Source organism: Clupea harengus, chromosome 24 (genome assembly GCF_900700415.2).
Source record: "Clupea harengus chromosome 24, Ch_v2.0.2, whole genome shotgun sequence".
Lineage (NCBI taxonomy): Eukaryota > Metazoa > Chordata > Actinopteri > Clupeiformes > Clupeidae > Clupea > Clupea harengus.
This window is the reverse complement of record NC_045175.1, coordinates 4,395,350-4,421,136: the sequence shown is the minus strand read 5'-3', so window position 1 is coordinate 4,421,136 and position 25,787 is coordinate 4,395,350. Positions and strand designations below refer to the sequence as shown.

General features: G+C 46.2%; 3 protein-coding genes across 7 annotated transcripts in view; 1 reads left to right on the top strand and 2 right to left on the bottom strand.

Moving 5' to 3' along the window:
* Window positions 1-16,184, bottom strand: part of sh3pxd2aa (SH3 and PX domains 2Aa) — a 120,721-nt gene extending 104,537 nt beyond the window's left edge. For all 5 annotated transcript variants that reach the window (XM_031561901.2, XM_031561902.2, XM_031561906.2 and 2 more), the window contains exons 1-2: window positions 15,133-16,184; window positions 138-218 (exon numbers count right to left, since the gene is read on the bottom strand). In XM_031561901.2, the coding sequence (XP_031417761.1) occupies window positions 138-218; window positions 15,133-15,204 (153 nt within the window). In that variant the 5' untranslated portion in view covers window positions 15,205-16,184. The remainder of the gene's footprint in view (window positions 1-137; window positions 219-15,132) is intronic.
* Window positions 16,185-16,285: 101 nt separating this feature from the next.
* Window positions 16,286-21,568, bottom strand: LOC116218985 (CST complex subunit STN1-like). The gene is made up of 5 exons (XM_031561759.2): window positions 21,423-21,568; window positions 20,289-20,451; window positions 17,543-17,665; window positions 17,134-17,206; window positions 16,286-16,971 (listed from the first exon to the last, which is right to left on the bottom strand). Exons 1-5 carry the CDS (start codon window positions 21,527-21,529, stop codon window positions 16,814-16,816), a joined length of 624 nt encoding a protein of 207 aa, XP_031417619.2. The 5' UTR covers window positions 21,530-21,568; the 3' UTR covers window positions 16,286-16,813.
* Window positions 21,569-24,304: 2,736 nt separating this feature from the next.
* Window positions 24,305-25,787, top strand: part of LOC105891020 (STE20-like serine/threonine-protein kinase) — a gene marked incomplete at its 5' end in the record, with an annotated part of 28,260 nt that continues 26,777 nt past the window's right edge. The window contains one exon of the mRNA XM_031562316.2: window positions 24,305-24,520. Within this exon, the coding sequence (XP_031418176.1) occupies window positions 24,305-24,520 (216 nt within the window). The remainder of the gene's footprint in view (window positions 24,521-25,787) is intronic.

The following is a 25,787-nucleotide window of genomic DNA, read 5'->3' as shown; positions in this document are numbered from 1 at the left end:
TGCACTTAGTCTTACACTGGGTACATTTGGGTAGTAAGAAACTTCCTGTATGCTATTGAGTCTATTGAAGGTCACATGCTGTAGCAGGTATAGGAGTGAATGGGTGGGATTGGAATGTGAAAATGGAGGGGACTTACCTGAAGGTCAAAGAATTTGCTGTATCTTCTGTAGATGACTTGGGAGGTGGTGTCAGAGTAGGTTACATTGATCAGATACACCTGCAATGAGAGAGAGAGAGAGAGAGAGAGAAAAAGAAAGAAAGGTTAGTGCTCTGACACATTAATATTATGATACTATTAAAAACGCATACAAGATTCAGGCCAACCAACAGACTTAAATCCTCCCTAAAAATCCTCACTCATGTACAGACATGCACACACACGCACACGCACACACACACGCACACACAAATGATGGACAGATATGACACCAAAACAATAAGGCTTGGCTGAGTTCTTCCAGGCCCCCCAGTCTAGTCAATCATTCACTGTCTGTTCAAAGGTCACATGGTCACAGCGGGCTCACTCCCCTACAGGCCACACTGAAAAACACCAACCACGACCTCGGGACAACCCCATGACATCATCAAAGTTCGACCGGCATTGAGCGTTGAGAGCATAGACATATATAGATATATAGTTATATATGTCTATGGTTGAGAGGACCAGGGAAAAGGTGGGACGGTAACCACAAGAGCGCACAGAATCACTCCTCCAAAACCCCATTCTGTTACCCTCCAAAAGCAGATCTCATGGGGGGGGTCTGACAGTAAGCTGTGCCACTCGAGCATCTTTGGTGGAGGACTGCTGGTTCACTGTGTACTGCCTGCAAACTGACAAAGCCAGCAGCTACTCTCTACTGCAGGGGACTTTGATGTAGCCTTTGAACTGTTGTGTGTGCTGCTGACTGAGAGAAATGATCGGGTCGAATAATACATTTCTCTGCCTCTTTTTTCAGAATTCCTAGTTGAGTTGCTCTGGCAGACAAAACGGCATGGTTAGAGTACATCAAACCCCAATCATGCGCCATTGTTTTGCCACCTCTGCTGAAATCATGTTTCTTTTCTTTGTTTCTTTATTTTTTCATTCTTTTATTTACGCGCTTTCATTCCAGAGAAAGTCTTTGTGATTTACGCACGGCTAGCACGACTCCACTGTTTACAGCAGGCAGTTTCATTCAAACATCGCTGTGTCAAACCGCCAGCGCTCAACAGAGCTGCTCAATCAACACCACCATTGTGACATCATAGACAAACAGTGCTTCCGTGTTGTTGGGGTTTTTTTCTTCCCTTTCCAGAAACTCTATTGACTTAGCCAAAGGTTGAGCTCAAGGGCCTTGTGCAGAGCCATATACGTTTTTGGCAGAGCCTTCGCTTGCAGCGATGCTGAACAAATTAACATTTCGCCTTTTTGTCGGGAGAGCCAAAACACACGGGATTGTGCCCGGTGCCAAGTGCTTAGCGGGTCCATAGCTCTGTCTGCTAACAGTGGGGGAACACATGTCTTAGCTGTCTGGGGGACGACCTATCACCATGATGGATCTCTTGCTCATTCATTCCCTTTCTTTCTTTCTTTCTTTCTTTCTTTCTCTGTCTTTCTTCGCTCTCTCTCTCACTAATGCCAAATCTTTTTTTTCCTCTCACTCAATCATTTTCTCACTCAGTCGTTTTGTCTGTCATTCCCCAATCTCTATATACACTCACACTCACACACACACACACACACACACACACACACACACACACACACACAAACTGTCTCTCTCTCTCTCACACTCACACACAAACTCTCTCTCTGTGTGTGTCTCTCTCTCTCTCACACACACACACACACACACACACACACACACACACACACACACACTTCCTGCAGTGGTTGCCATTTGAGTCTCAGGGGAGCAGTCAGAGGAGTGATGACGCAAAACTCAAGACTGGTTTGAAACAAAGGGCTCTGGCCATAACAATGACACGTGTGTGTGTGTGTGTGTGTGTGTGTGTGTGTGTGTATGTGTGTGTGTATGTGTGTGTGTATGTGTGTTAGAGAGAACTGAGAGAGAGAGAGAGAGCGAGAGAAAACAGAAATTGGAAGAGAACAGAAGACCAAGGCTAGACTAGACTCTGCACTCCTCCTCTCAGCTGGAGCACAGACTGGCTATTTCTGGGGCCGAGCCACACAGGCGTGTGTGCACCCCTGAGGCACCCCTGCGCCCACGGCAACTGCTCTGAGGTCAGCGGCTACGGCACGACACCGGTTGAGATCTGGGAATGGTGGAGGAAGGGAGAACTGACTCCAGATCAGCTGATACAGGGACAAACACACACACAGTGCCATCTGGGGTCCTGTCTGTCACAGGACCTCACTGCCATGGTGTATTACAATTAAATTCTGATGAATTATTCATTAAACAAATTTACTGATAAATATTAAAGCAATGATACACGGAAATACTGTGTACAGATGACACACGCACTCTCATAACCACGAGCTGGCGCGAACAGATGACTGAACATCCTCACTATCGGCTATTCAGTGAGTAGTCATATGGTGGAGATCTATTCTCTTCTCTTCCCACTCTTTCACAGTTTCACAGTTTCTCTCTCTTTTTATCCAGTTTCTCACTCTTTCACAGGTCTTAACAGCAACGCTTTGCTTGAACCCTGTCTCGAAAGCCTGACATAACCATGTTGTGTCCTAATCATGTTATGGCAGAAACCCTGTCCTTCCATTATTCATCATGTCAATCGGTGTCCATGATCTGACATAGTCGTGGTAATGTTAACTAATCTGTAATTACCAATGACAGGTCTCAAACTCTTAGACGCCTTTAATCAATCACGGCTACTGAGTCGCCACAGCACACAGTCATACTGTCGTGACAATAACCGATAATAGGTCTTAGAGCCCCTGTAACAACACTGGGCGCTGATTGTCTACTTATGATATCTGCTTATGACATGTTTTCGAGCCGATTATGTTATTCTTATAACGCACGGCTCAAGTACAGTGTTACCACACTAACATTTGTCACAAGCTCAGTACTGTGGTTCCGTCCCGAAATTACTGTGCGCACAAACTGCTTCACTGTGTGTGTTTAAATGTAATGATTAAGCGTAATGTCAACAAACAGCCCTTGGTCGTTATGCATGTCATTGCTCTGTACTGACGGTGACACTGGAAGGCTCGGTCAAAACACGGAGCTGCGGAAAACGCACGGAAAGCACTCGGTTGTATTATGACACCTGTAGCACCGGCCACAGCTGCAATGCTTTCAGCAGACACTCGATCCCGGTGTGAAAGTCCGCACATAAATCCTCGCCCAACGTTTTATTGACTTGGCCGTGTTTTTGAACACTTTCAAAAACCCACCCAAAACACACACACACACGGACAAAAAAATGGTTTTCATATTGTTAGGTTATGACCAAATGTCAAATAAATGTCCCATTCAGGAAGTCGGGGGGAATGCAATGTATTCTTTAGAGTCAGTCGCAGAGGAGGGCTTTGAGTGAAAGGGCTGCCTAAATAAGCGAGAGCGCGAGTGGACTCCGAGAGAGCGTGTGTGTGTGTGTGTGTGTGTGTGTGTGTGTGTGTGTGTGAGTGCCTAAATAAGCGCTGGCGCGAGTGGACTTCGAGAGCCTCGCCCTGCGCTGGAAAAAGACCTTGGCTGCGAAGGACGCGAATGCTGAATACCAAAAAGAACTCGAGTCGGGGGGAACTGTTTCCGCATAGCAAAAATAGGTACAACTTATCTGACACTGTGTGTGTGTGTGTGTGTGTGTGTGTGTGTGTGTGTGTGTGTGCATGCGCGCATGTTCCAAATGCCAAGCAGGCAAATATGTGTTGCATACAAGTGAGTATGTATGGGAGAGGATTTATACATAGGCCCATATACACACAGATGTGCATGAGCTCACACATACACACACAACCGCACACTTCTACATATACAGCACACAGATAAAAAGAAACATACACACATACGCACACACACACATACTACATTTTAAAGAAATGTCCACAGCTTGTAAGGCATGCCGGGATGTGCCCTGGACGGCTGGGCGCTCATGCTGTAGTTTCCCTGCGGAGGGAGGGAAGGAGAGAAAGAGAGAGAGAGAGAGAGAGAGGGAGGGAGAAACCACCTCAGAGGCTTCGGCAACAGTGAGAGAAAGAGAAAGCTGCAGACTCGACGGATCGGAGCAGATGGATCTGTCCTCATGGCAACCACAATGGAAAACATACACACACACACACACACACACAAAAACTCACACACACAGTCAGCCCACGCCCAAGAAATGATCTCCCCCCCCCCCCCCCCAAAAAAAACCCTAAAACTCTCAGGGCCGCTCAAAACACATCCACACCACTTCAATGTGCTTCTAACACAGCAACTGGACAACGCCATTATGACCTGTGGGACCTGTGTGAGGCCAAACTACCTCCCTGCAGTGGGAAGGAGTGTGGGGTGAAATGAAAAACAACCAAAACGCTGCATTTTCGCCGCATTAAGATGTGGTGTGTCCGGGCCCGCCTATCTTTAGACAGAAGGGCCAGCGCCACGCCAACACAAGCAGGCCCGGTTCCACGCCAACACAAGCCACGCACAGACATGCCACCCCAGTCCTAATGCAGTCAGTAGACCTTGGTGGTGGTGGTTGTTTTTCTTTCTTCTAATCCCTCTTTTGTAGAGACCAGCATTTTATGTCTTTATGTCTTGTGTCTTTGTAGAGGCAAGCATTTTAGGTCAATTTTAGGTCTTTTTTTAAAAGGAGAACATGTACTAAAAAAAAAAAAGGGGGAACTATTCAGGATGTAATGAAAATTCCAGTTGGTGTTCTAAAATAGGATAGTCGTCCAGATGTGGGTTTGAGTCACTAACGGTAAAAACGGACCGGGTCGGGCAGCGTGGCAATCCTCCCGGCTGCTGAAGAGGAAACTCATGATCACACTCATAGGTACTGGCGTCCAAGCCCTGAGGCCGAGAGCCAGAGGCCCATCAAAGTGTTCAGATGTGTAAGCGGTCGGAAGGGCGGGGGGACGAGGGGGGGTGCTGTGAATGAGAACTCTAACGTCACAAGGATGAGTCTGAATCAGACAACAGAGGAAGGGCTTCAGACACTCCTCATGTATTAGTAACTCGGGAGAGAGGAACGAGGGGAACATGAGTCAACCAATGAAGAACTTCCAACAGCGTCTGAAGCGGCACCAATGACACACAGATCAAACCACAGCCAGCGCCCAAATGATGACGGTGAGAACTACAATGCATGTCGATTAATAAAATATAATGATATAAATTAGTTATCATTTCATGTCATGGGTATTAGCCACTAGAGACCACTGGCAGTTCCCCGAAGGCCAATAGTGTGAATGCAGAGACAATCAGGCAAACCTAAATGTAGTGAACAAAGACTTCATAAATATTTAAAGGTTACGCAATGTTACGCAATGTCATCCAACATCCCACAATTCATTCCCTACCTGATGCTAGCATAAACTCCTTCAAAATCAGCCCCCTGATGAATCATTTCCTGATTTCTATCCCATCTGACAAAGCATTTATTGGCAGCCATTGACGTCTCCCCGCTGGACGTCAGACAAAGAGATCTCACGATTAACTTGTAGCACGGCAGATTAGAAGGCGAAAGGCATTTTGCGGCGTTGCAGTTATTCCCGACACTTCCTGCAAATGCATTCAAGCCACACACACACACACACACACACACATCTAACATGGCCACTTAAACCTTTCAAACAACACAATGCATCAGAAAGTGCAGGATTCCTTAGTGCACAACCGCAATAACAGCCATAACGTACATGAGGTCATGGGTAAGAGCCAACATTCTAGCAATTACCATGCTTTTAACGCGGCTGACCACCTGAACTGTATGTACTATATGTTACCCTACTAATGGATCCAAACCAATTGGCTTCACAGATGGTCTGAAGATAGCCATCACACTCACACTCACAGACACACACACACACACACTCACAGACACACTCACAGACTCACAGACACACACACACACACTCACAGACACACACACATCACATTCTGAATCATGTGATCCCAGCATGCCAGATGCTTCAAGTCAACAGGAAGCACTGAGAACAATCTCCTGGGAGTTTACAAGGAGCTTGTTTCTTCACTGCTGTCACTGTTTACTGCACATACACAGAGAGGAGCAATAGCTGTTGGCATTAACTGACAAGAATTCAAAGCTTGTCTGTTCAGATATGAGATAAGTACGGGACTGTTTCTACAGCGCATTACAAGTGTCCATGACCTAACGGACCTTCTTACAGCAGCCATGAACTCAAAGGAACTTGACAGCACACATGCAGAACAGAGAGGGAGTGGAGACAAGTTTTTTTCTCTCTTTTGATTTCTCTCTCTCTCCCTTTCTCCCTCTTTCTTTCCTTCTTTCTTTCTTGATAAATTCACATTTTCCAGTTCAAACGAGAAAGAGCCTGTTCATCAGTTGTTTCCAATTAGATGCATGCTCGAGAAAAAAAAAAAAAAGACAAAGAGCTCATTCATTCTGAACAAGAAGAGAAAAAAAAGAAGCTTTCGCAGCAAACATCAATACCTAGAGAGGGGGGAAAATGATACAAATGCTCGGCAGCGGCGGACCTTATTACATTAGCACTGGCCTTTCTGAACATGAGGCATGCTCGGTAATACGTCATGTGCCGATACGATCTTCTTCACTGTCGTCTGAGACAAGCATTTCTGTGTGTGCCCGTTCAAGCTCGATCAGCATTAAATATTCATCCTCAACGCAAGCAAGCAAACATACAAAGCAGAACGCTGACGTTTTTTTGTTATTGTTGTTTTCTTTTTTCTTGGAGCGTTTAAGAATCAAGAAAGTAAGCACTTACAGTTGCTGAGGAAGGTGCCGGAATCTCCCGTTTCGTAGCAGCGAAGAGGAGAAAAGAACTTTGGCAGGGACCTTGGTGGGGCACAGACTTCGGGCCTAGCCACTAAATGCACGGAACCCCGCCTAAGAGGATCTATTTAAAGAAGCGAATAAAAAGGCAACCGCCATCTTCGCCACCAAAATGTTTTTTCTTTTTTCTTTTTTACCCCATATGCTTGCTCTACCAAGATAGCTTTTACTGCTCTGTCGTCAGAAGCACATAGAATGACAGAGATAATTTGCAGACAAGCTCAAAATGTTAGGGTGACCCTTCAAAGTCACTGGACTGTCCTATAGCCTGTCCACTGGACCGTCCTTCAGCATAGGATGTTGGACAGTATAGAACATTATCTTCTAAACATACCAATAACCATGTACTGGGCTGAGTTTGTCCCAAGTTTAGAGCAAGATGTGACATCAAATACACTGATTATGTCAGAACGTGCTCAGTCTTTTGTTGTACACATCCTGCCTCTTCAAGGTCATCACTTGGTCATCTACAGATGTTACTCTGACCCTCTGGACTTCGCCGGACAATGAGACAAAGAGACAATGGTCGCACTGATGTTCCTGGATGAAGCACCGCACTTGACAAACGGGCTCGAGCACGCCGTCCTTCACATTCCCGCACACATTAAAATTGCTAATGACATCATAATTCCTCTGACCACTACCACTGGTACTGGACGGAGCTTCACAGGCTTCATTGTTCGATGATGGCTGACCCTTTTAATAGCAGAGTGACCTCACATCCTCTAGACGCACTGCCAAACAATCAGGTCGCGATCGCTGGCAGAGGGGAGAGCGCTCGAGTACCATCCCTCTCGATGGGAAGGGATGGGGGCGGGGGGGGCGAGAGTCCCTAACGCCTTTCATTTACGCAAGTGCGGGCATTGTTTCTGAAGCTGTACAACCCACCACCACCACCCTAAACTCCGTCATCCTGTTAGATCATTTCCATACTACGAACTGCCCCTCCTTCTCCACCCACAAAACGTTTCTACACATAACCGTGCCTTAACACCCCCCCCCCCCACCACCACCACCACCAACCCCAAACATCACCACCCTACGCTTCCTACTTCCCCCAGGCCAAGTCGGTAACAGGAAATGTCGGCCGAGCAAAAGAGCGCTTCCCTGGGGACGTGGGGTGGGTGGGTGGGGAGGGAAGGGTGAAAAAAAAAGTGCTGATTCAGTGGACACATCCTCTCCCCTACGTCTGAGAAGAGAGGCATCATGGGAGAGAGCGGGCCGGTGGGGAGAGACATGGCCTCTCTTTCCCCCCCTCACGCATCAACTGTAAGGTCAGGTTCCCATCACTCAGACGAAAAGAAAGGCAAGAGAGAGGGAATGAAAGACAAAAAAAGAAAGAGTGTGTTTGGGTGTGAGTGCCAGAAAAAGAGAGAAAACTGACTCCTTCTCCCAGGAAAAAGACGAGCGATTGAGCATCGTGAGGCATATGCCGACGTCATTTCTTCATCACTGTATACAGACACGCAAAGACACACACACATACACACACACACACACACTTGCTTGCATGCTTGCACACACAGGCTCACACACACTCTCACACACTCCAACAAACACACACATAAAAACACACTCGCAGATGGACACCACAAACACACATACACATACACACACACACACACACACACACACACACACACACACACACACACACACACACACACACACACACACACACACACACACACACACACACACACACTCTCACACAGAGCCCACACATGTTGTTTGTTCTGGCAGATGGGATCATCTTATATGATGTCACCTCGAGCGCTGAAGAGTGATGGCTCTCCTCAGCTCAGCCAGCTGCCGACAGGCAAAAACAACACACACGCTCCGGCAGGCCCACGGCACACTTCCACCGAGACAAGGAGAGGAGAGGAGAGATGAGGAGAAGAGAAGAGAGGAGAGGAGAGGAGGAGAGGAGTGGAGAGGAGAGACAAGGAGAGGAGAGACGAGGAGAGACGAGGAGAGGAGAGGAGAGGAGAGGAGAGATGAGGAGAAGAGAAGAGAGGAGAGATGAGGAGAGGAGAGGAGAGGAGAGGAGGAGAGGAGTGGAGAGGAGAGACGAGGAGAGGAGAGGAGAGGAGAGGAGAGATGAGGAGAGACGAGGAGAGGAGAGGAGAGGAAGGGAGGGATTCACTGAGAGTGGGACAAGTTAAGATGACAAAGTCAAAACAAATAGAGGGGATTTGTTTGTAATAAGGAGGAGAGTTTAACCAAATGAACAACTCAACCCATCGCTTCTTCTGTTGCCTTACCTTTAACTAACACCTTATTGAGGTCTAGCTCAGCATCTGTATCGCAATGCATTTTAAGGGACACATATATTAGTATGCATGATAATAAGCATGCATAGGAATACTAGACAGCCTGCTTTTCTGATCCATTTAGTGATTACACTCTTTTACCCAAGTCTCTGAGGGTACATTGAAGGTGGAGAATGTATTGGTTCCTGTGCCACAAGGGAAGTGACCCTGTGACCTCAGTATTACCAGTATGCCATTTTAGCCACAGCCTTGAAATCCATTTACATGATAGACTTTGCATAGCATAGCATAGCTACATATCCTGTGTTTCCCACACATAGACGTTACTTGAATATTAACGCATATACAGCCGCCAAAGAATATTTATATCATATACAATACTTTTATTTTTTTTCAGTACGAGAGATCGCGCTCTCCCTCGCTCTACCCCTCCCATACATGATCTGTTGAGAGAAGGGTCTGTCGATTAACAAGCGCACATGCTCTGCATAAAAACACAGAGAAAGAGGCTTCATGTGGTATTATGTTAGAAGACGTGGACACAGTGGATATTCTACAAGCACGGACCAGATATTGTGGAACTGTTCTCTGACTTTGGTAGTAGCTTTGAATTCAATGCAAGAAAGCGGCAAATAAGGTGCCAAGACTCAATAATTCAGCACACGAAACTTGGCCATTGCGTGACATGCAGCAAAGTTGTCTTGGCTAAATATAGGATTTTCTCTTCAGGTAATGGCGGTTAGAAAGTTTAGATATTTACCATTTTTTATGCATTTACTCAGCAGATGAGTGTTTAAATATATTTTAAGAGAATGCGGCGTGAGGATAAGGAAAGGAGACGCACAGCACCACAGGTAACTTAGCCAAAGTTAGCATTGAAATGGCAATACATAAATGCAGATGCCTCAATAATTCAGTTAATTTGACGTGAAATTACAGACTGCAGTCAACAGTGAGATGAAATGCAGAGACCGAACTAGATTCAAGCTTGCTCCCAGTCAGCCAGTGAAGCTGCTGTCACATGCAGTGAGAGTGCTGAGGGAGAGGCGACAGCAGCAGATTCCAATGTGGTAGAGGCAGGTGCAGGCGACCAAGCAGCACAGTTCCAAACAGTGGAATCTTTGTACACACTAAAGAGTGGTTTATTCCTCTATTTTTTACTTTGTCTTACACTTCCCATGTGGGTAGATGTAGGGTAGGGGCGGGGCGGGGGGGGGGGGGGGGGTATATTATGTGAAATTAATAGAAATATTCAATAAATCAAAACATTTGTATGTGTTTGTTATTTGTCACATGTAGTAGACACATGCAGATTTTGTGTCGTCAGGTCATGCTGTTCCCTGTCTGCCGGCTACCAGCACAGTATTTCAGACCTGTAGGAAACGTCAATAGGGTCAATAGCCGTCAATATCCATTAATTTACATCAAACACTTTTACCTACAGTGCAGTGAAAAGCAGTGCAATAACTTATAATCATTCATTTGACTCAATGGATATGAAATCCATACCCTTAACATTGGCAGTATAGGCTGCAGCTTAAAAAGTGTCACAACCATACACTAGGCTGCGGGTGCACAGAGTGCTACTACTAGCAGTTCCCAGGTCAGTTTGCCCCACCTCCACTACCTCTAGTCCACAAGAGACACACACACACACACACACACACACACACACACACACACACACACACACACACACACACACACACACACACACACACACACACACACACACACACACACACACACACACACACACAGTGTGGTGGAATACCGTCACTACTAGGGATACATCAACACCCATACCAATATCAGGCTAATACTGAGCTCATATACTTGTACTCGTATTCAAAAACATTCTCTGATACCACGCACTGATAACACTGTTTTGTTTACGCCGTGTTTATTTTTGGATGGAAATATCCTGCTGTTATACTATTTAATTTTATATTCATATTTGATTTTATAACAACCAGAGTGCATCTGATGAAAATAAAACCAGTCTACAAATTCATTGAATTTTGACGGTCATTGTTATTTTTATGGTACAAATACTGCCTTATTAAGTATTCGTGTCTGTACTCTGTATCAGCAAGTACACAGAGTACTCATAGTCTGAAAAAGGAGGTATCAGCACATCCCTAGACACCACCATTGAATATGAGCTCCGCCTGCCATACCAATGAGTCTGACTGTTTGGTGTCAGGGTCAGAGTGCAGGGTTCACGACCCTGGAGACCCAGGTCTGAGGCCGGGCGGCGCGACTGCTCTCTCCCCTGGCTGCAGTCAGTCACTTGAAATACACTGAAGGTGGATCATTTATTGGGTTCTTCAGACCACATAGGACGTGACCCCATGACCTTAGAACTAAAGGCATTATAGTTACCTATTGAGCCACGATACTGAAATATCACCGTTGTCACTTGTAACATGATGGTCTCTTGTCATATATATTTGTTTTTACCCAAAGTGACTTGAAAGACACTCAGTAATTTCATCCAATGGGTCTTGGCATTTCCAGACACTGGGCTCCACCAGTTCAGCTGCAACATGCAAATGTCACTGCGAAGGCGTAACTGACATTCACTAGGCATTCACATGGGGGGGCCATGGGTGTGTAGAGAGTACTATCAGCTGTTCCCAGCTGGTCCCTTGCCTCTGACACCTCGGCTCTTCAAGAACGCACAGAGGCTGCTGTCAGTGTTGGGAATGTTAAGATCCATATGACTCCTCTGTGGAGAGATAGTCTCCATCTTGTGCTCTTTAGTGGGCTGCTAGTTGCTCATAACAGCGCTGCCACAGGTGAGGTCAGGGTTTCAGTGGCACGCACGCACGCACACACACACGCACACACACGCACACACGCGCACACACACACACACACACACACACACACACACACACACACACACACACACACACACACACACACACACACACAGACACACGCGATTCATGTTGTGACTCGTCTGCCCTGGCGCCAAAGGCAGCTGGGGCCTCACAGATGGCGAAGAACGGGTGACACGACAAGACGTGACCTGGCGGTGGTGCCGGAGTGGATAGAGGACAGCAAGAACAGAACAGAAACGTGGACGTGGAGAACCGGCAGAAGCCGCGCTGACAGGCGGCAGCTGTCGACAAGATCGGTGGAGTGGTTTAGCCCGCGCGCGCGAGCGAGCGAGGGAGTGAGTGAGTGAGTGAGTGAGTTCTCATGGAAGCGGTTCTCATGCCTCTTCCTCCCCAACTTCCTGCCCGATGACGGAGGGCTTTTCCTCAAGGGGCGTGGGGGGTGGGGGGGGGGGGGGGGGTCGGTGGCTGGTGTTAATGGTGACGTGACAGGGAGCACACAAAGCACAGTGAACACACAACACACTCCCACCACGATACACACACACATACTTCCCTCCGACACCCCCCCACACACAGTGCTAACTACACACACACACACACACACACACACACAGTGCTAACTCCCCCTTGTCAAACACTAGGCACAATGGCCCTTGTTGACGCACATCAGCAAGGTGTCCCCTGTCTGTCACCCCGTCCATCCCCTCCCACCTCCCACTAACCCCAGCCACACCCACCTTGTTCCAAACACCCCATACCCCTTCCTGCCTGCCCCCCCGCCATGGCAAAACAATCCCCCTTGGGTACAAGAGAGGCCCTACCCGGCCTACTACCATGACTCTCTACCATACTTTAACAGAGAATAGAGGGATGGAGGAGAATGAGGTGGAAAAAAATCTCTCTCTCTCTCTCTCTCTTCTCTCTCTCTCTCTCTCTCTCTCTCTCTCTCTCTCTCTCTCTCTCAGCTGGAGTTGTTGTGTGGTCTGGCGGGCGAGTGTGCTGGACTGAGTGGTTCTCATGGTGAGCGATGAACAATGGGGTTTTGACGGGCGTCCCTGTTAAACCGTGACGTGAGGCTAGTAACAGTGCACTTTTATGAGCAGAGCCGGAACAGCTACAGCAGGGGAGCTGATTGTTGAGCTGCTTATAAAAACGACCAGACAAACAAACAAACAAACAAATGAAAGCACACAAAACAACACAGGACCTTTGAGCATGAGAAAATAGAATCACTGTTTAGCGAGAGTGCAGAAGGAGCAGGAGACCTTTTTTTATTTCTCCCACTCAACTGTCTAATTCACAGAGCCCTTCAATCACTCAGGTCACACACACACACAGACACACACACACACACACACACACACACACACACACACCACTTCAGACAGTCTCAACTCTCAGTAGCCCCTTTACGAGCGACTGAGAGCCATTAGCCATTAGGAAACACACAAAGCACAGAACTAACATAAGTCAACCTTTACCTTCGAGGAGACTTTATGCATGAGTGGCTGGTGCTACTGGGTCACACACACACACACACACACACACACACACACACACACACACACACACACACACACACACCTCAGGAACTCCTTTATGCGAGTGACCGACTGACTGACCGAGTGGCCACTAGGACAGGTTCTTCCAGCACTTCAGTGCACTCCACTTTGTCAGTCCATTACCCAGAAGGAAATGGGAGTCCTCTGTACAATCTGGATGTCAGCAGCTCCCCAGCCCCACGCAGGAAGTGAGCCCCCCCCCCCCCCCCCCCGCCACCACCTCAATGGAATAAAACAAGAGGATGTGGGTTTATCCCCTCCTCTGCCCTCCCATCCAGTACACTCTCTCCCTCTTCTTCTTCTGCTTCTTCTTCTCCTCATAGGATAAGCATTTCCAGCTGCAGTCTCAAACACTACGAATGCAAGCTTCTTACTCCTTCTCCCTGTAGACCAGAGTTCCAGTGAAGAGGCAAGGGATTGCTCTTTAACTTCTCCCACTGATTTCACTCACACTCACTCACACACACACACACACACACACACACACACACACACACACTCACATAGACACACAGACACACTCACTCACACACACACACACACACACACACAGACACACTCACACTCACACACACACACACACACACACTCACCAACACATACACACAGAAAGAGAGAGAGAGAGAAGGAGGGGAAGGAGGGGGGAGGGGGGGGGTCACTCCCTTGAGATGTGCAGAAACTAGGACAAAATCAGCCCTTCCAATTTCCAAAACACAACTGGGCAAAAACTTCTGATGTGAACTTCTACAGAGCGTGAAGGGGTCTTGCACTGATAACCTGCAACAGAGCGCAACTGTACTGATGTCATCAAAGCTCTCTGAAGAAGACAGAACATGTGCTGTGTAGGTCAACGAGTGCAAGTTACAAAGCAAGTCACAGACAATTTGCTACGGGGTACATGAGCGTGGATGAGCACAAGATCAACTTGCAACAGAGCATCACATTTTAGTTTTTTATGCGCCCAGATTTGAGAGGCCATAACTATGATGAACTTCTGCATTGTGCATGAACAATATGCTGCGGCTATGCTTGAGGGGGTGTGACTGTTAGCCTACATGCTTCACAAACTAAAAGAATGTGAGTCTTAAAGCAACTGCGGAGAGTGTACTCTAAACCCCGCTATACTCAGGTTACAATGTAGATTGAATGTTTACAACACATGTCAGAAGATGATATCCAATGACAGTGTTCTTAACTAAAAAATAACACTGTCTAACGGGGCAAATTACTGTGTCATGTTTTGAAGATCATAACGTCATTACACCCAAAATCAAAAAAATATTTAAAATAAATAGGCTAAGTGATTATTAATTAGTTAATACAGGTGGTTCACACTAATTCAAACTTCCCTTCAAACATATAGGCTGTTGGTCACGAGATTAGCCAGCGACAAATCCGTGGATTATAAACACAGATGTATCTAGACATTAATAAATAGTTTGTTGTAGCCGGGATACTCTAATAGGTTAAGTGTGCACAGGTAAAACACTCACGTAATGCTTTGAGGGGTGACGTCTCTTCTCCACATCTACCACTTTTACATCCAAAACTGTCCGAAGCTGCATCTTGAAAAGCTCAAGCAGGTATATAGAGCTGTAGATGGGGTCTAATTCAGGTAAGAAGGCGCTTTGTCTTCAGAACCCACGAAGAAGTGGTTACTAATCACGAAGAGATCCGATGGTGTTTGTCGCGGTCTTCTCAATGAAGGCATTCGATTGTTCTCCTCGCTCCGTGGTCAGTAACAGGAAAAAAATCCCAGCTGATGTGCGTGTATTTGCACGTTGGACAGCTTGTAAACCAAAACTTCTAACGGTCCAGATGGACGAAACGCTCGAATGTAATATCTGACAACAAGCCACCTATGTTGTCTTCCCCTACATCGGTCAGCTGAATCCAAATTAAGGTCTCCACTCGGAACCGGGGCAGCGTCAGCGGTTCGTGAAGCGTGATGAAGAAGCGATCACCTTTCTCGCCCGAGGGGGCTGGCGCTCGTCCTTTGTGTTGACCACAATACTCCTGTCTAGGGGTGCTTCTTAATTTTGCTCGGGGCACTTAAAAAAGACCGGCGCATTGACCGCCAAATTGCTGCTTGCAGAGACTTGCAGGCATTGAGCAGGAGGAAGCGCAAAGCGATTCGGGCAACGGGGCTGGGCTTGACGTGAGTTCGCTCGTTGTAGTTGGGCTGGGAAACCTCGCCGCGCAGAACTGGGTTGGTTGTTGGTAATAAGACGCCGAAGTCCTCCTCCGCATCACGAACAGGGTGAATTTGGTGCGGGCGGGCTTAATTTGACCAACACTAAAGGAAACACTGACATTTCAATGGCTGTTTACCTCGACAGTACAGCACAATATATCAACGGGATAGCAGTTGCCATGGGGTAGATATTTAAGCATGGAAACACAGGGCTAACTGCAGTAGCCTTCGTGAACTTAGGCATGTTGTATTAAATGATGTGTATCCATACTCTATTTATTAGATATTAATCAATACCAGCCAGAAAGCCATATACAAAATAATACAAATATTTATTTTGATCAAGTCTTCGTTTCGACGTTTTTGTACACTCTTACAAGCTAAAGTTGTAGGCTACTGTTACTGTCCATTGACAATAAGCCGATAAAGAATAAGAAACGGGGAAGCTGATAGACACAGCTATTCCTCAGAGACGGTGAAACATTTATTAGGCAATGCATAAATGTCCCCCCCTCGTGGCAGGTCGAACACCCTACTGGTTCGGTGGCCAATTTAACATGACGAAATAGCAGGTTTTAATGAATTAATGAATGAATTACGTCACTTATGAAGTTAAGACAAAAAGTTTCACGTTTTCGAATGTGATTTGAAAATGTTAAGTGCATGATTTAACTAAGCATATACAACTTCCACAGAAATCAAACTCAAACTTTTTTTTTTACCATCTTCCCTAATTTACCTTTAAAAAAATGCAACCTGGCACCATGTTTAAAACTTTACTGTGGTTGAGCAAAAAGTAAGTAAAGAAAAAAACGAACAGGAAACCGTCCACACACACAGAGATTGTCACTGCCTTGGCCTTGTCATGGTATTGGCCGGAATAGTCTCAGCTTTCTTCACCGCTCTGGCTTTGCCGCAAAAATTCTGCCCCTGGCCTGAACGGATGCAGCTTTGCCGTCAAAGTTCCATCGCCGGGGCAGTCAGACGACGGTGTAGTGGCAGTCACTGGTGCTGATGATGTCACTGCTGCTCTCCAGGAAGCGAAGGCCGACCTCCAGGGCCTGGCGACTCAGGCTCTGGCTGTAGCGGCGCCTCACGCTGGATAGGATGTGCAGGATGTGGCAGCCCTTCTCCGCGTCTGGAACAGGAAGTGATCATTACTGTCAAGAGTAACCAGATTCCCTCCAGAACACAAAAGGACCCCCCCCTCTCTGACAGGACATGTGCGGTCATACGGTTTTACGGATAGCCAAGGCAGGTCGGCCTGAGTAATGACATGGTAGAAAAAGGGGTGACGTACATTTTTGCCGCTTGGAGTCTTGTTGGATCACGTCCCTAATGGCCATCAGAAGGTCTTTGTCCTGTTCAGTTACCTAGGGGACATACACCTCATGAGCCAAAGATCAGTACAAATTGACCAGTTGTTGAAAAGTGACAAAAAAGCTATTTGATATGAAATATACACACAATGAGATTAGCTGTTAAATCCCCTCTATTTTAAACTACCCTTATGTTTTCATTCTGTAAAACGTGTGCACCCCAGGCCATCTGATGTAACTGTTCCAAGACCCACTTGTTTGGAACAGAAGCCTGACTGAGAGGAAGTGTTCTGTGGTGTTCCAGGAACCTTTTTTTTTGGTGTTCCAGGAACCTTCTGTGTTCCATGTCCACTGTGAGTGTGTTTGCATGTTAGCGTACGGGAACCTTACGTGGTAGAGCTCGTCCTGAGAGAGCACCCGGCGGAACAGGGTTCCCTCCTGCTGTAAGATCCGGAGCGTCTCGCTGAGGAGGTGGCGTGTGTGTGAGGGAACCGAGGGCCCCGCTGCTGAAGCCTAGAATTAAAAGACACACAAACAGGCGGACACACACACACACACACACACACACACACACACACAAATGAGTTCAGAAAAATGTACACACACACACACACGTACACACAGACACACACACACACACACACACACACACACACACACACACAAATGAGTTCACATACATGTTCACACACACACACACACACACACAAATGACTGCCCACACAGACACACACGGATGTGAACACATGTGAAAACACACGCTTGTATACACACATACAAACAAATGAGCACACACATATATAGAGAGAGAGAAATATGAACACACACACACACGAACACACACACACACACACACACACACACACACACACACATATAGGCTGTAGTCACACTAGTCATATTTGTTAACTGTGCCAGCAATCTTTTCATGAAGACGCACCAGTTGCCTTTGCCTCCCGAATGCCTATTCTAAAAAACACACTGACAAACACAAACACCTTTGCTTCCAGAACGCCTACTCTAAAAACACACTGACAAACACAGTGATGTGTGCCGGCTACCCACTGAGAAACATGCACTGCTTTACATGTTCGCCCCAATGGAAACAGCATGATTGCGTTCTCAATTCAGATCCAACAATCTTGACACCCCTTGATCCATAACACAAACACACAAACACACACACACACACACACACACACACACACACACACACACACACACACACACACACACACAGTCTCATTAGCGCAAGCATTACCAAATGTTGCATGCCCCCCCCGCCCCAACACATACACACTCCATCAAAGACAAAACAAAAACAACATTTAACGAGTTAATGTGTGCTTATACACGTCAGAGGCATGAAGACACAGTACATAATCTCTGGGCAGTTTGGTCTAACTAACATAAGATCAAAGGAAAAGAAGATGGACATTCTGAACGTATACCGCTTGCCTTCATTCTGCAGGGGTAGGATTACAATTAAAGTTGTGCGTTTTTTTTTTTTTCTCTCCAGTTTTTACCATGGAAGGCGCAATGAAAAACAAAACACCCACCTCATGCTATAAACGGTTACATGTGCAGTCTATTTATACCCAACAGTTACTGTGTTATAGAGCGGATTTATATGGGTACAAGCATGTGTTGGTGTTGGAGGTCACGTCATCTAACATGGAGTCTTTGGAAGGTTCTGGAAGGACAGGTTAACTGTGTTATAGGGGGGATGTATATGGGTACAAGCATGTGTTGGTGTTGGCGATCACATCCTGTCACATCACATCACATCCAGTCTTTGGAAGGACAGGTGAACTGTGTTCTAACATGGAGTCTTTGGAAGGTTCTGGAAGGGCAGGTGAACTGTGAGGCGATCCATGTGAGAAACTAAAGCAAACTGAAAGTGGGGGTCAGGATAAGAGGAAGGTGGGGAAACTGTGATAAGGTGTGGCGTGTTCCAAGACACAAACTGTGAACAAAAAACATGAAATATATTTGAATCAGGGATTAAAACTTAAAGCAACAATAAGGAGTTCTGTTCCAAAACTAGCAAGCTAACTACCTAAAAGGTATGCAAAAACTGGTGTCTTTTGTCTGTATAGCTGGCAATGTCATGCTGTAAAAGCTTGTCTTCCATTTTTTGCAGGGTGTTCCAGCCCAGAACACAAAACTACATAGGGCATATCCTGGATGGCTATTGGGAAAGACACAGGTGTTTATCTGTCCTTCACATGACCATATGCTATCAAAATGAATTTGAGGATGGCACCAAAACTATCTGCCTATAAAACCATATCATAAAAAGTGTCAAATTGTTGCAAAGTGTTAATTAAAGATTGATAAATGTGTAATAAATGAATTAATATACACTGTTACGAGTGATCGCTTGAAGGTTAGCGCTGTAACGAAATGGACACAATTGTGGTGATCCGCTTTAGAAAACAACAGTTTTTTTTAACACAACCTGAAAAGGTAGTCTAGACGTTGTTTGAAAAGAGCCACTCCGTGTAAATGGTAATGGACTGCATTTATATAGCGCCCTTCTACTCATAGAGCACTCGAAGCACTTTACACATGAATGCCTCAGACACCTATACATTTATTTCATTTTATTTCACAGCGCCTTTCATGTCACTCAAGGACGCTTTACAATTTAAAACAGGACCCAAACCTACCCATTCATACACCGATAAGGTGCCAGCCTGCGCATCGGGAGCAGTTGGGGGTTCAGTGTCTAGCTCCCAGACACTTTGACACGTGGTGAGGAGGAGTCGGGATGAAACTAGCAACCTTCTGATTGCTACATGACTCCTCTATCTTCTGAACCACTGTTACCCGATGTCGCGACCCTTGTGGGTTATGTTGTGCAGTTATGAACCTAATACACGACTGAGCTAATCAACAGATGTGCTACAAAAATGCTACAGCCAGGTGGGACAATACAAAGCTCTTAAAGTCACACAGACAAGCCAGTATGAAGACATCATTTAGCCTTTGAGAGCGTGCAAATGTACAGTATATTTTTAGAGGGCACAAATGTAGTTTCCATAAACTGTAGTTTGCGGTTTTTAAATGGCTTGGCCCCATGCATCCATCCTCATTCAATGGGCAAGGGAGCCATACCTGAGTTTCTGCTCACCTGTTCACTTCCTGTCAGGGGGGGCAGCTGAGGGACGAGGGGGAGCAACAGGTGCTCGACGTCGTACGGCCGGAAACGCCTCACTTCCTTCTCCCGCAGGAAGTCCCTGAGTGTCTGAGTGGCTCGACCGAGAAGCGAGGAGAAGGATGCCTGTCCACCGGTGCTGTGGTGGGGAAGAGGCAAACGCATGGGCTCAATAGGCATGGGCTCCATAGTCATGGGCTCAATAACGCATGGGCTCAATAACGCATGGGCTCAATAACGCATGGGCTCAATAACGCATGGGCTCAATAACGCATGGGCTCAATAACGCATGGGCTCAATAACGCATGGGCTCAATAACGCATGGGCTCAATAGGCATGGGCTCAATAACGCATAGGCTCAATAGGCATGGGCGTGCGTGCGTGCGTGCGGGCGTGCGGGCGTGCGGGCGTGCGTGCGTGCGTGCGTGCGTGCGTGCCCTCTAGGCCATATGTGTGCAGCTGTGCATGCCTATGTGCATGTGTGGTCTTTAGAACTCAGTGCATTAGAACACGTGTGTGTATTGTAATACACAGGTGACTGTGCTCTAAGAACTACAGCTGGATTCCGAGAGCCATAGCATGTGACCTTGATATACCACACACCGGGTACCCTTAAGGAGGGCCGCCATCAAATGTAAACAGCTCAAACGTCTCGCTGAGTGAAGAATTACGTGTGCAGGCGCGATTTCTGCTTGTGTGGTTTTAGTGTGGCATTTGCGTAAGATAGACTAGCACTGTTATTCCAGATGAAGGACACAGCTGAAAGAGAACAGTAGCATGGAAGACGAAGCACAAATATGTACGTCTCTAAGGACTTGTTCTGACAAGAATGTTTTGTTAAATGTCCAAGCCTACAGGCTACTTCGCTGACCTTGAAAGTGTACTTGCAGCAGAAAGTGTACAGTCCTTACATTACCCATGGTGAGAGGCATATCTGAAGAATGCAGGCCAATTACGACAGGACACACACGCACACGCACATGCACACACACACACTCACACTCACAAACACAAACACAAACACAAACACAAACACAAACACAAACACAAACACAAACACGCACATGCACACGCACACGCACGCGCTGTTGAGTGCTACCGAAGGCTTACGTTGTAGCACAGGTGCCTGGTTCTCCATCAGAAAGGGGGAAGGGTTTCTGGTAGCATCTCCGGTAGAGCTGAGGCAGCTCCTGCATCCAGGAGATCTGCAGCGCCATCACCGGGTCACTCACCTTATCTGCAACACATCACACAGGACAAAACACATGACACATGATGGCCATAGGCGAGGCATGCTTAATTAACATCATGATTTAGATCATCTCCATGGCAACATCTCCAGGACCATTGAAGTATACTAGCTACTAGCAGTCTGTCCTTACCTACGCCATCATGTGATTCATAACGTGTATTGGTGTTGCTTTTTGCATGATTTTGTAGTCAGTTTGACACATTTTTGATTTAAAGATTGGCCTCGCTTTCAAAGGGCATGTACCAAAAAACAAATGTTAGCATTTTCATTACAAACAAATCTAAACATTTTAAAAGCCCTTAATACATTTCTTGCCCCATAAAATAAAGTTCGTACTGGTTTTGGTTTACTAAAATGCAAAACTGTCTGGAAGGAAACTTTATCAAGTCTGAATGATTTGCATATTCACACCTGCACATGCTTTCACAGGTGCCTAAGCATGCAAATGTTTAAATCTGATGTGTGAGCGTGCCAATAAGGAGTGTGTGCCTGAATGAGAGTGTAGGTGTGTGTAGGTGTGAGTGTAGGTGTGTGTGTGTGAACATGTGTTGTGTGTCTGTGTGTGTATTCCTGCTTTGATTCGATTTCTTATCTTAAATTTAAACTTTTCTGTCATTGTGCAGAGTCCAGATACAAAGCCAATGAAATGCAGTAAGCATCTAACCAGAAGTGCAAACGAATAGTACTACCTACACATAGTGCAGATATACATAAGTAGTACATCATAAGAGATGCTACGCCTTACAGTATGTGGATATAATATATAATATATTAAATATGTGAAGTGGACAGAGTTGGAGAGGGGAGTGTATATATATAAGGGTTGTATGTACAGTATAGACTGGTTGTATTTACAATGTAAATACTAGTACTCGGAACAACGCGAGAGGTTCAGCCTGTGCAAGAATGAGCAACTGCAAATATAAAAGTATTGACCCAGTGCAGTAGTGAGGGAATGCCATAATCCTTAGCGCTGTGGTGTGGAGTTCAGCTCAGTCACAGCCTCGGGGAAGAAGCTCATCCTGAGCCTGTAGGTGTAGGAGCAGAGCCTGCTGAAACGCATGTCCGATGGGAGGAGAGTAAAAAGGCTGTGGTGAGGGTGGGATGCATCCTTGATGATGCTGCTTCTTGCCCTTGCCCAGACAGCATTTATGGTAAATGTTCTCAACGGTGGACAACTGGCTGCTGGTAATGTGTTGGGCAGTTTTCACCACGCGCTGGAGCGGTTTACGGTCTGATGCCAAGCGATTGCCATTCCGCACTGAGATACAGTTGGTGAGTATGCTCTCGATGAGTATGCTCAGCGGTAAAAGTCCACCAGTGTCGTGGGACACAGGTGAGTGTCGTGGGACACAGGTGGCTTTCTTAAGACTCTGCAGGAAGTAAAGGCTCCGTCACCCCTTTTTCGATCAGGCAGGAGGAGCTCAGGGACCAGGGTGAGATTATCAGAGATCTGGACTCCAAGGAATATGAAGCGCGATACACATTCCATTAGAGCTCTGTTGATGGGGGCATGTACGTGGCTCCAGTCTCACCGGAAGCCCTTGGTCTTCTGGGCGTTAAGGGCCAGTTTGTTGTCGGCACACCACGCGGCCAGGTGCTGGCCCTCATCCCTGTAGGGCATCTCACTGTCCCCTCTGATCAGGCCTGATTAGGCATACATGTTTGCAGCTCCAAGGCTGTTTATGGATGGATGCATCGATACATGCATGCAGGAGTGTTTGCGCAGAGATTCAGCGAAGTGAGGACTGATTGTAAGAGTATGTGTGTGTGTGTGTGTGTGTGTATGTTTGTGTCACGTATGAAGCTGAACATGTTTTTGTGTGTTTTGAGAGCACGTCCATGACACGTAAGACATAAATTCCCAGCTGAATGTGCTATAAAAACCCAGAATGAATTTTGAGATCCATAATATTACATTGATGTAAACCAAAGAGGACCACTGGCATTCAGAGTACAGAACTCTGCGTGTGCATGTGTGTATCTGATCAATCTTGTAAGGCTGTGTGCACATGAGTGCCTATATGTGTGTGTATGTCATTTAGGTGTTTGTGTATGTTTATACTGTAGGTGTATAATATGCATGTGTACAGCATTTGTGTTTGTGTATATAAAAGCTGTTCTGTGCCTGTGTACAGTTGTGTCTGTGTTTGTGTGTGTGCGCTGCAAGGCTATGTGTGTATGCAATTTTAGTTATGTGTGTGTGTGTGTGTGTGTGCTGCAAGGCTATGTGTGCATGCAATTTTAGTTGTGTGTGTGAGCGTGTGTGTGCACGGTTTTGTGTATGTATGTAACACATTCATACATAAACAAAACTGTGTACACACACACACAGCCTTACAGCACAGACACACACAGATATGCTTTCAGCATGAATCAGGACCTGGTCTTTGAATCAGGACCTGGTCTTTTTTCATTGTCTTTGACGGCAAGCATGGTCTTCTGAGACAGTGCCATGCATGCAAGCACATCAAGTTTGCGAAACATGGTTGTGTTGCCACTTGCAAGTAAAACCAGCGACATGTCCGCCGTTTATAACCCAGGCCTTATGGCTTTAATCCCGTCAATGGGTGCCAGCTGTTTGAATGGGCTGTTGTGAAAGCGCTTTGTAGTTTGCGGTAAATGGGTCTTTTTGTCGAATCAACATAATGGCCCTCTGTATTGTGTTTTTGTCACCAAGACCTGGTCACCCAGTCGGCCGAACATCACTTAACTATTTTCACTGTTGCTTCCTACATCTCTCCTCCTCTGTCTCTCTCTCTCTCTCTCCCTCTCCCTCTCCCTCTCCCAGGCCCAAAACAAACAGACTGGCGTTCTGGCCGCCGCCAAGGTGATTGACACTAAATCGGAAGAGGAGCTGGAGGACTACATGGTAGAGATCGACATCTTGGCATCATGTGATCACAAAAACATCGTCAAGCTATTGGACGCCTTCTACTTTGAAAATAAGCTCTGGGTGAGTGTGTGTGTGTGTGTGTGTGGAGACTGGGGTGTTTGTAGGACAAAGAGCATTTGTCAAGCTTAGTGTCACAAAAGTGTGTATACATGTGACATAGGTTAAAGACATTTCGTTCCACATCAATCATCCAACCTTTTACCTGGTATTGTAGTACTGTGTGCTGTAAACGTGCACAGATGTTGTTCCATTTTAAAATGTCAAAACCACAAAAACACACACTTGAACTGAGTGACCTTACTTTGAACTTTGAGTGTCCAGTAGGTGATGAGAGACGACATAAAAACTACGAAATGCCAGTAGCCCATAACATCACTTTGCAGGTGATGCAACAATCTTTTCAGTGAGTAGGCCACGTGTGAACATATGGTGAAGGAGGCAGGTTGATTAAAAAAACATGAATACATAAATAAAAAACATAAATCAACGAGTTTAAGGCACATTACCCTCAGTAGTAAACCATGCATGTAAACACACCGTGTGAATCCCTTACACACAAACGATTTGCTATGGTTTCTGAAATGCGTGAGCACATGACACTTTGCTGAACTTCACTGTTTGAAGGGCATTGACACGAAGGATTCCGTCCCCACCTAGAACACCCTCTTCTCTTATAAAGAATACGAAGTCCCCTCTTATTATCTGATATCGCAGGAGGAGAGGACAAGGCTCTGGTGAGACATCCTCTCGTGTCAGTTATAATGAGAAATAAGTGAACGCAGAGCCCTCTGTTGTGACAATGACTCAATCAGAGGGGAAGAGTATTTAGTCTTTGTAGCAACACTGTGTAAGAATTTGCCACTGTTCGCTTTCATAAGGCCACTTGTTTTGGTACTATCTTCAAATTCAGTTTGACTGTGCGTGGTCATGTGAAGGTAAACACTACTGTTGTCCCCACTAGCCTTCCAAGGTAGTTCTGTGCTATTGAACCCCATGTGAAAATGAGAGAAAAGCTTTCACAGCATGGCGACTATTTGGTTTGACAAAAGGACCAAACTGAACACAATTGACACCTGTTATCACGATGTGTGTGTGTTTGTTTGCATTGCGGAGCGATTTATGAGCTGAAAGTCCTGATTTAGTGTGTGCTGAGGGGGGGACTGGGCCTAACAAACATCCCGCAGTCACAACATGCGGCAAACACAGGAGCGATTGTGCGCGTGAAGCCCATTGAGCTTTGCAAACAGAGCAAGGAAAAAGGGCTTTCATGGAAGTTACATAACGTGTCTGCCTCAGTCGAGGCCAAACACATGTGGCCAGTGCATAG

What these genes read in the sequence shown, in the direction of transcription:
- LOC116218985 (XM_031561759.2), bottom strand. Translation starts at nt 21,529, where the DNA reads ATGGCGCTGCAGATCTCCTGGATGCAGGAGCTGCCTCAGCTCTACCGG. An exon ending in CTCAGGACGAGCTCTACCAC is followed by an intron (nt 17,207 to 17,542) that starts GTAAGGTTCCCG and finishes TATGTCCCCTAG; the next exon opens with GTAACTGAACAGGACAAAGA. An exon ending in AGACTCCAAGCGGCAAAAAT is followed by an intron (nt 16,972 to 17,133) that starts GTACGTCACCCC and finishes TTCCTGTTCCAG; the next exon opens with ACGCGGAGAAGGGCTGCCAC.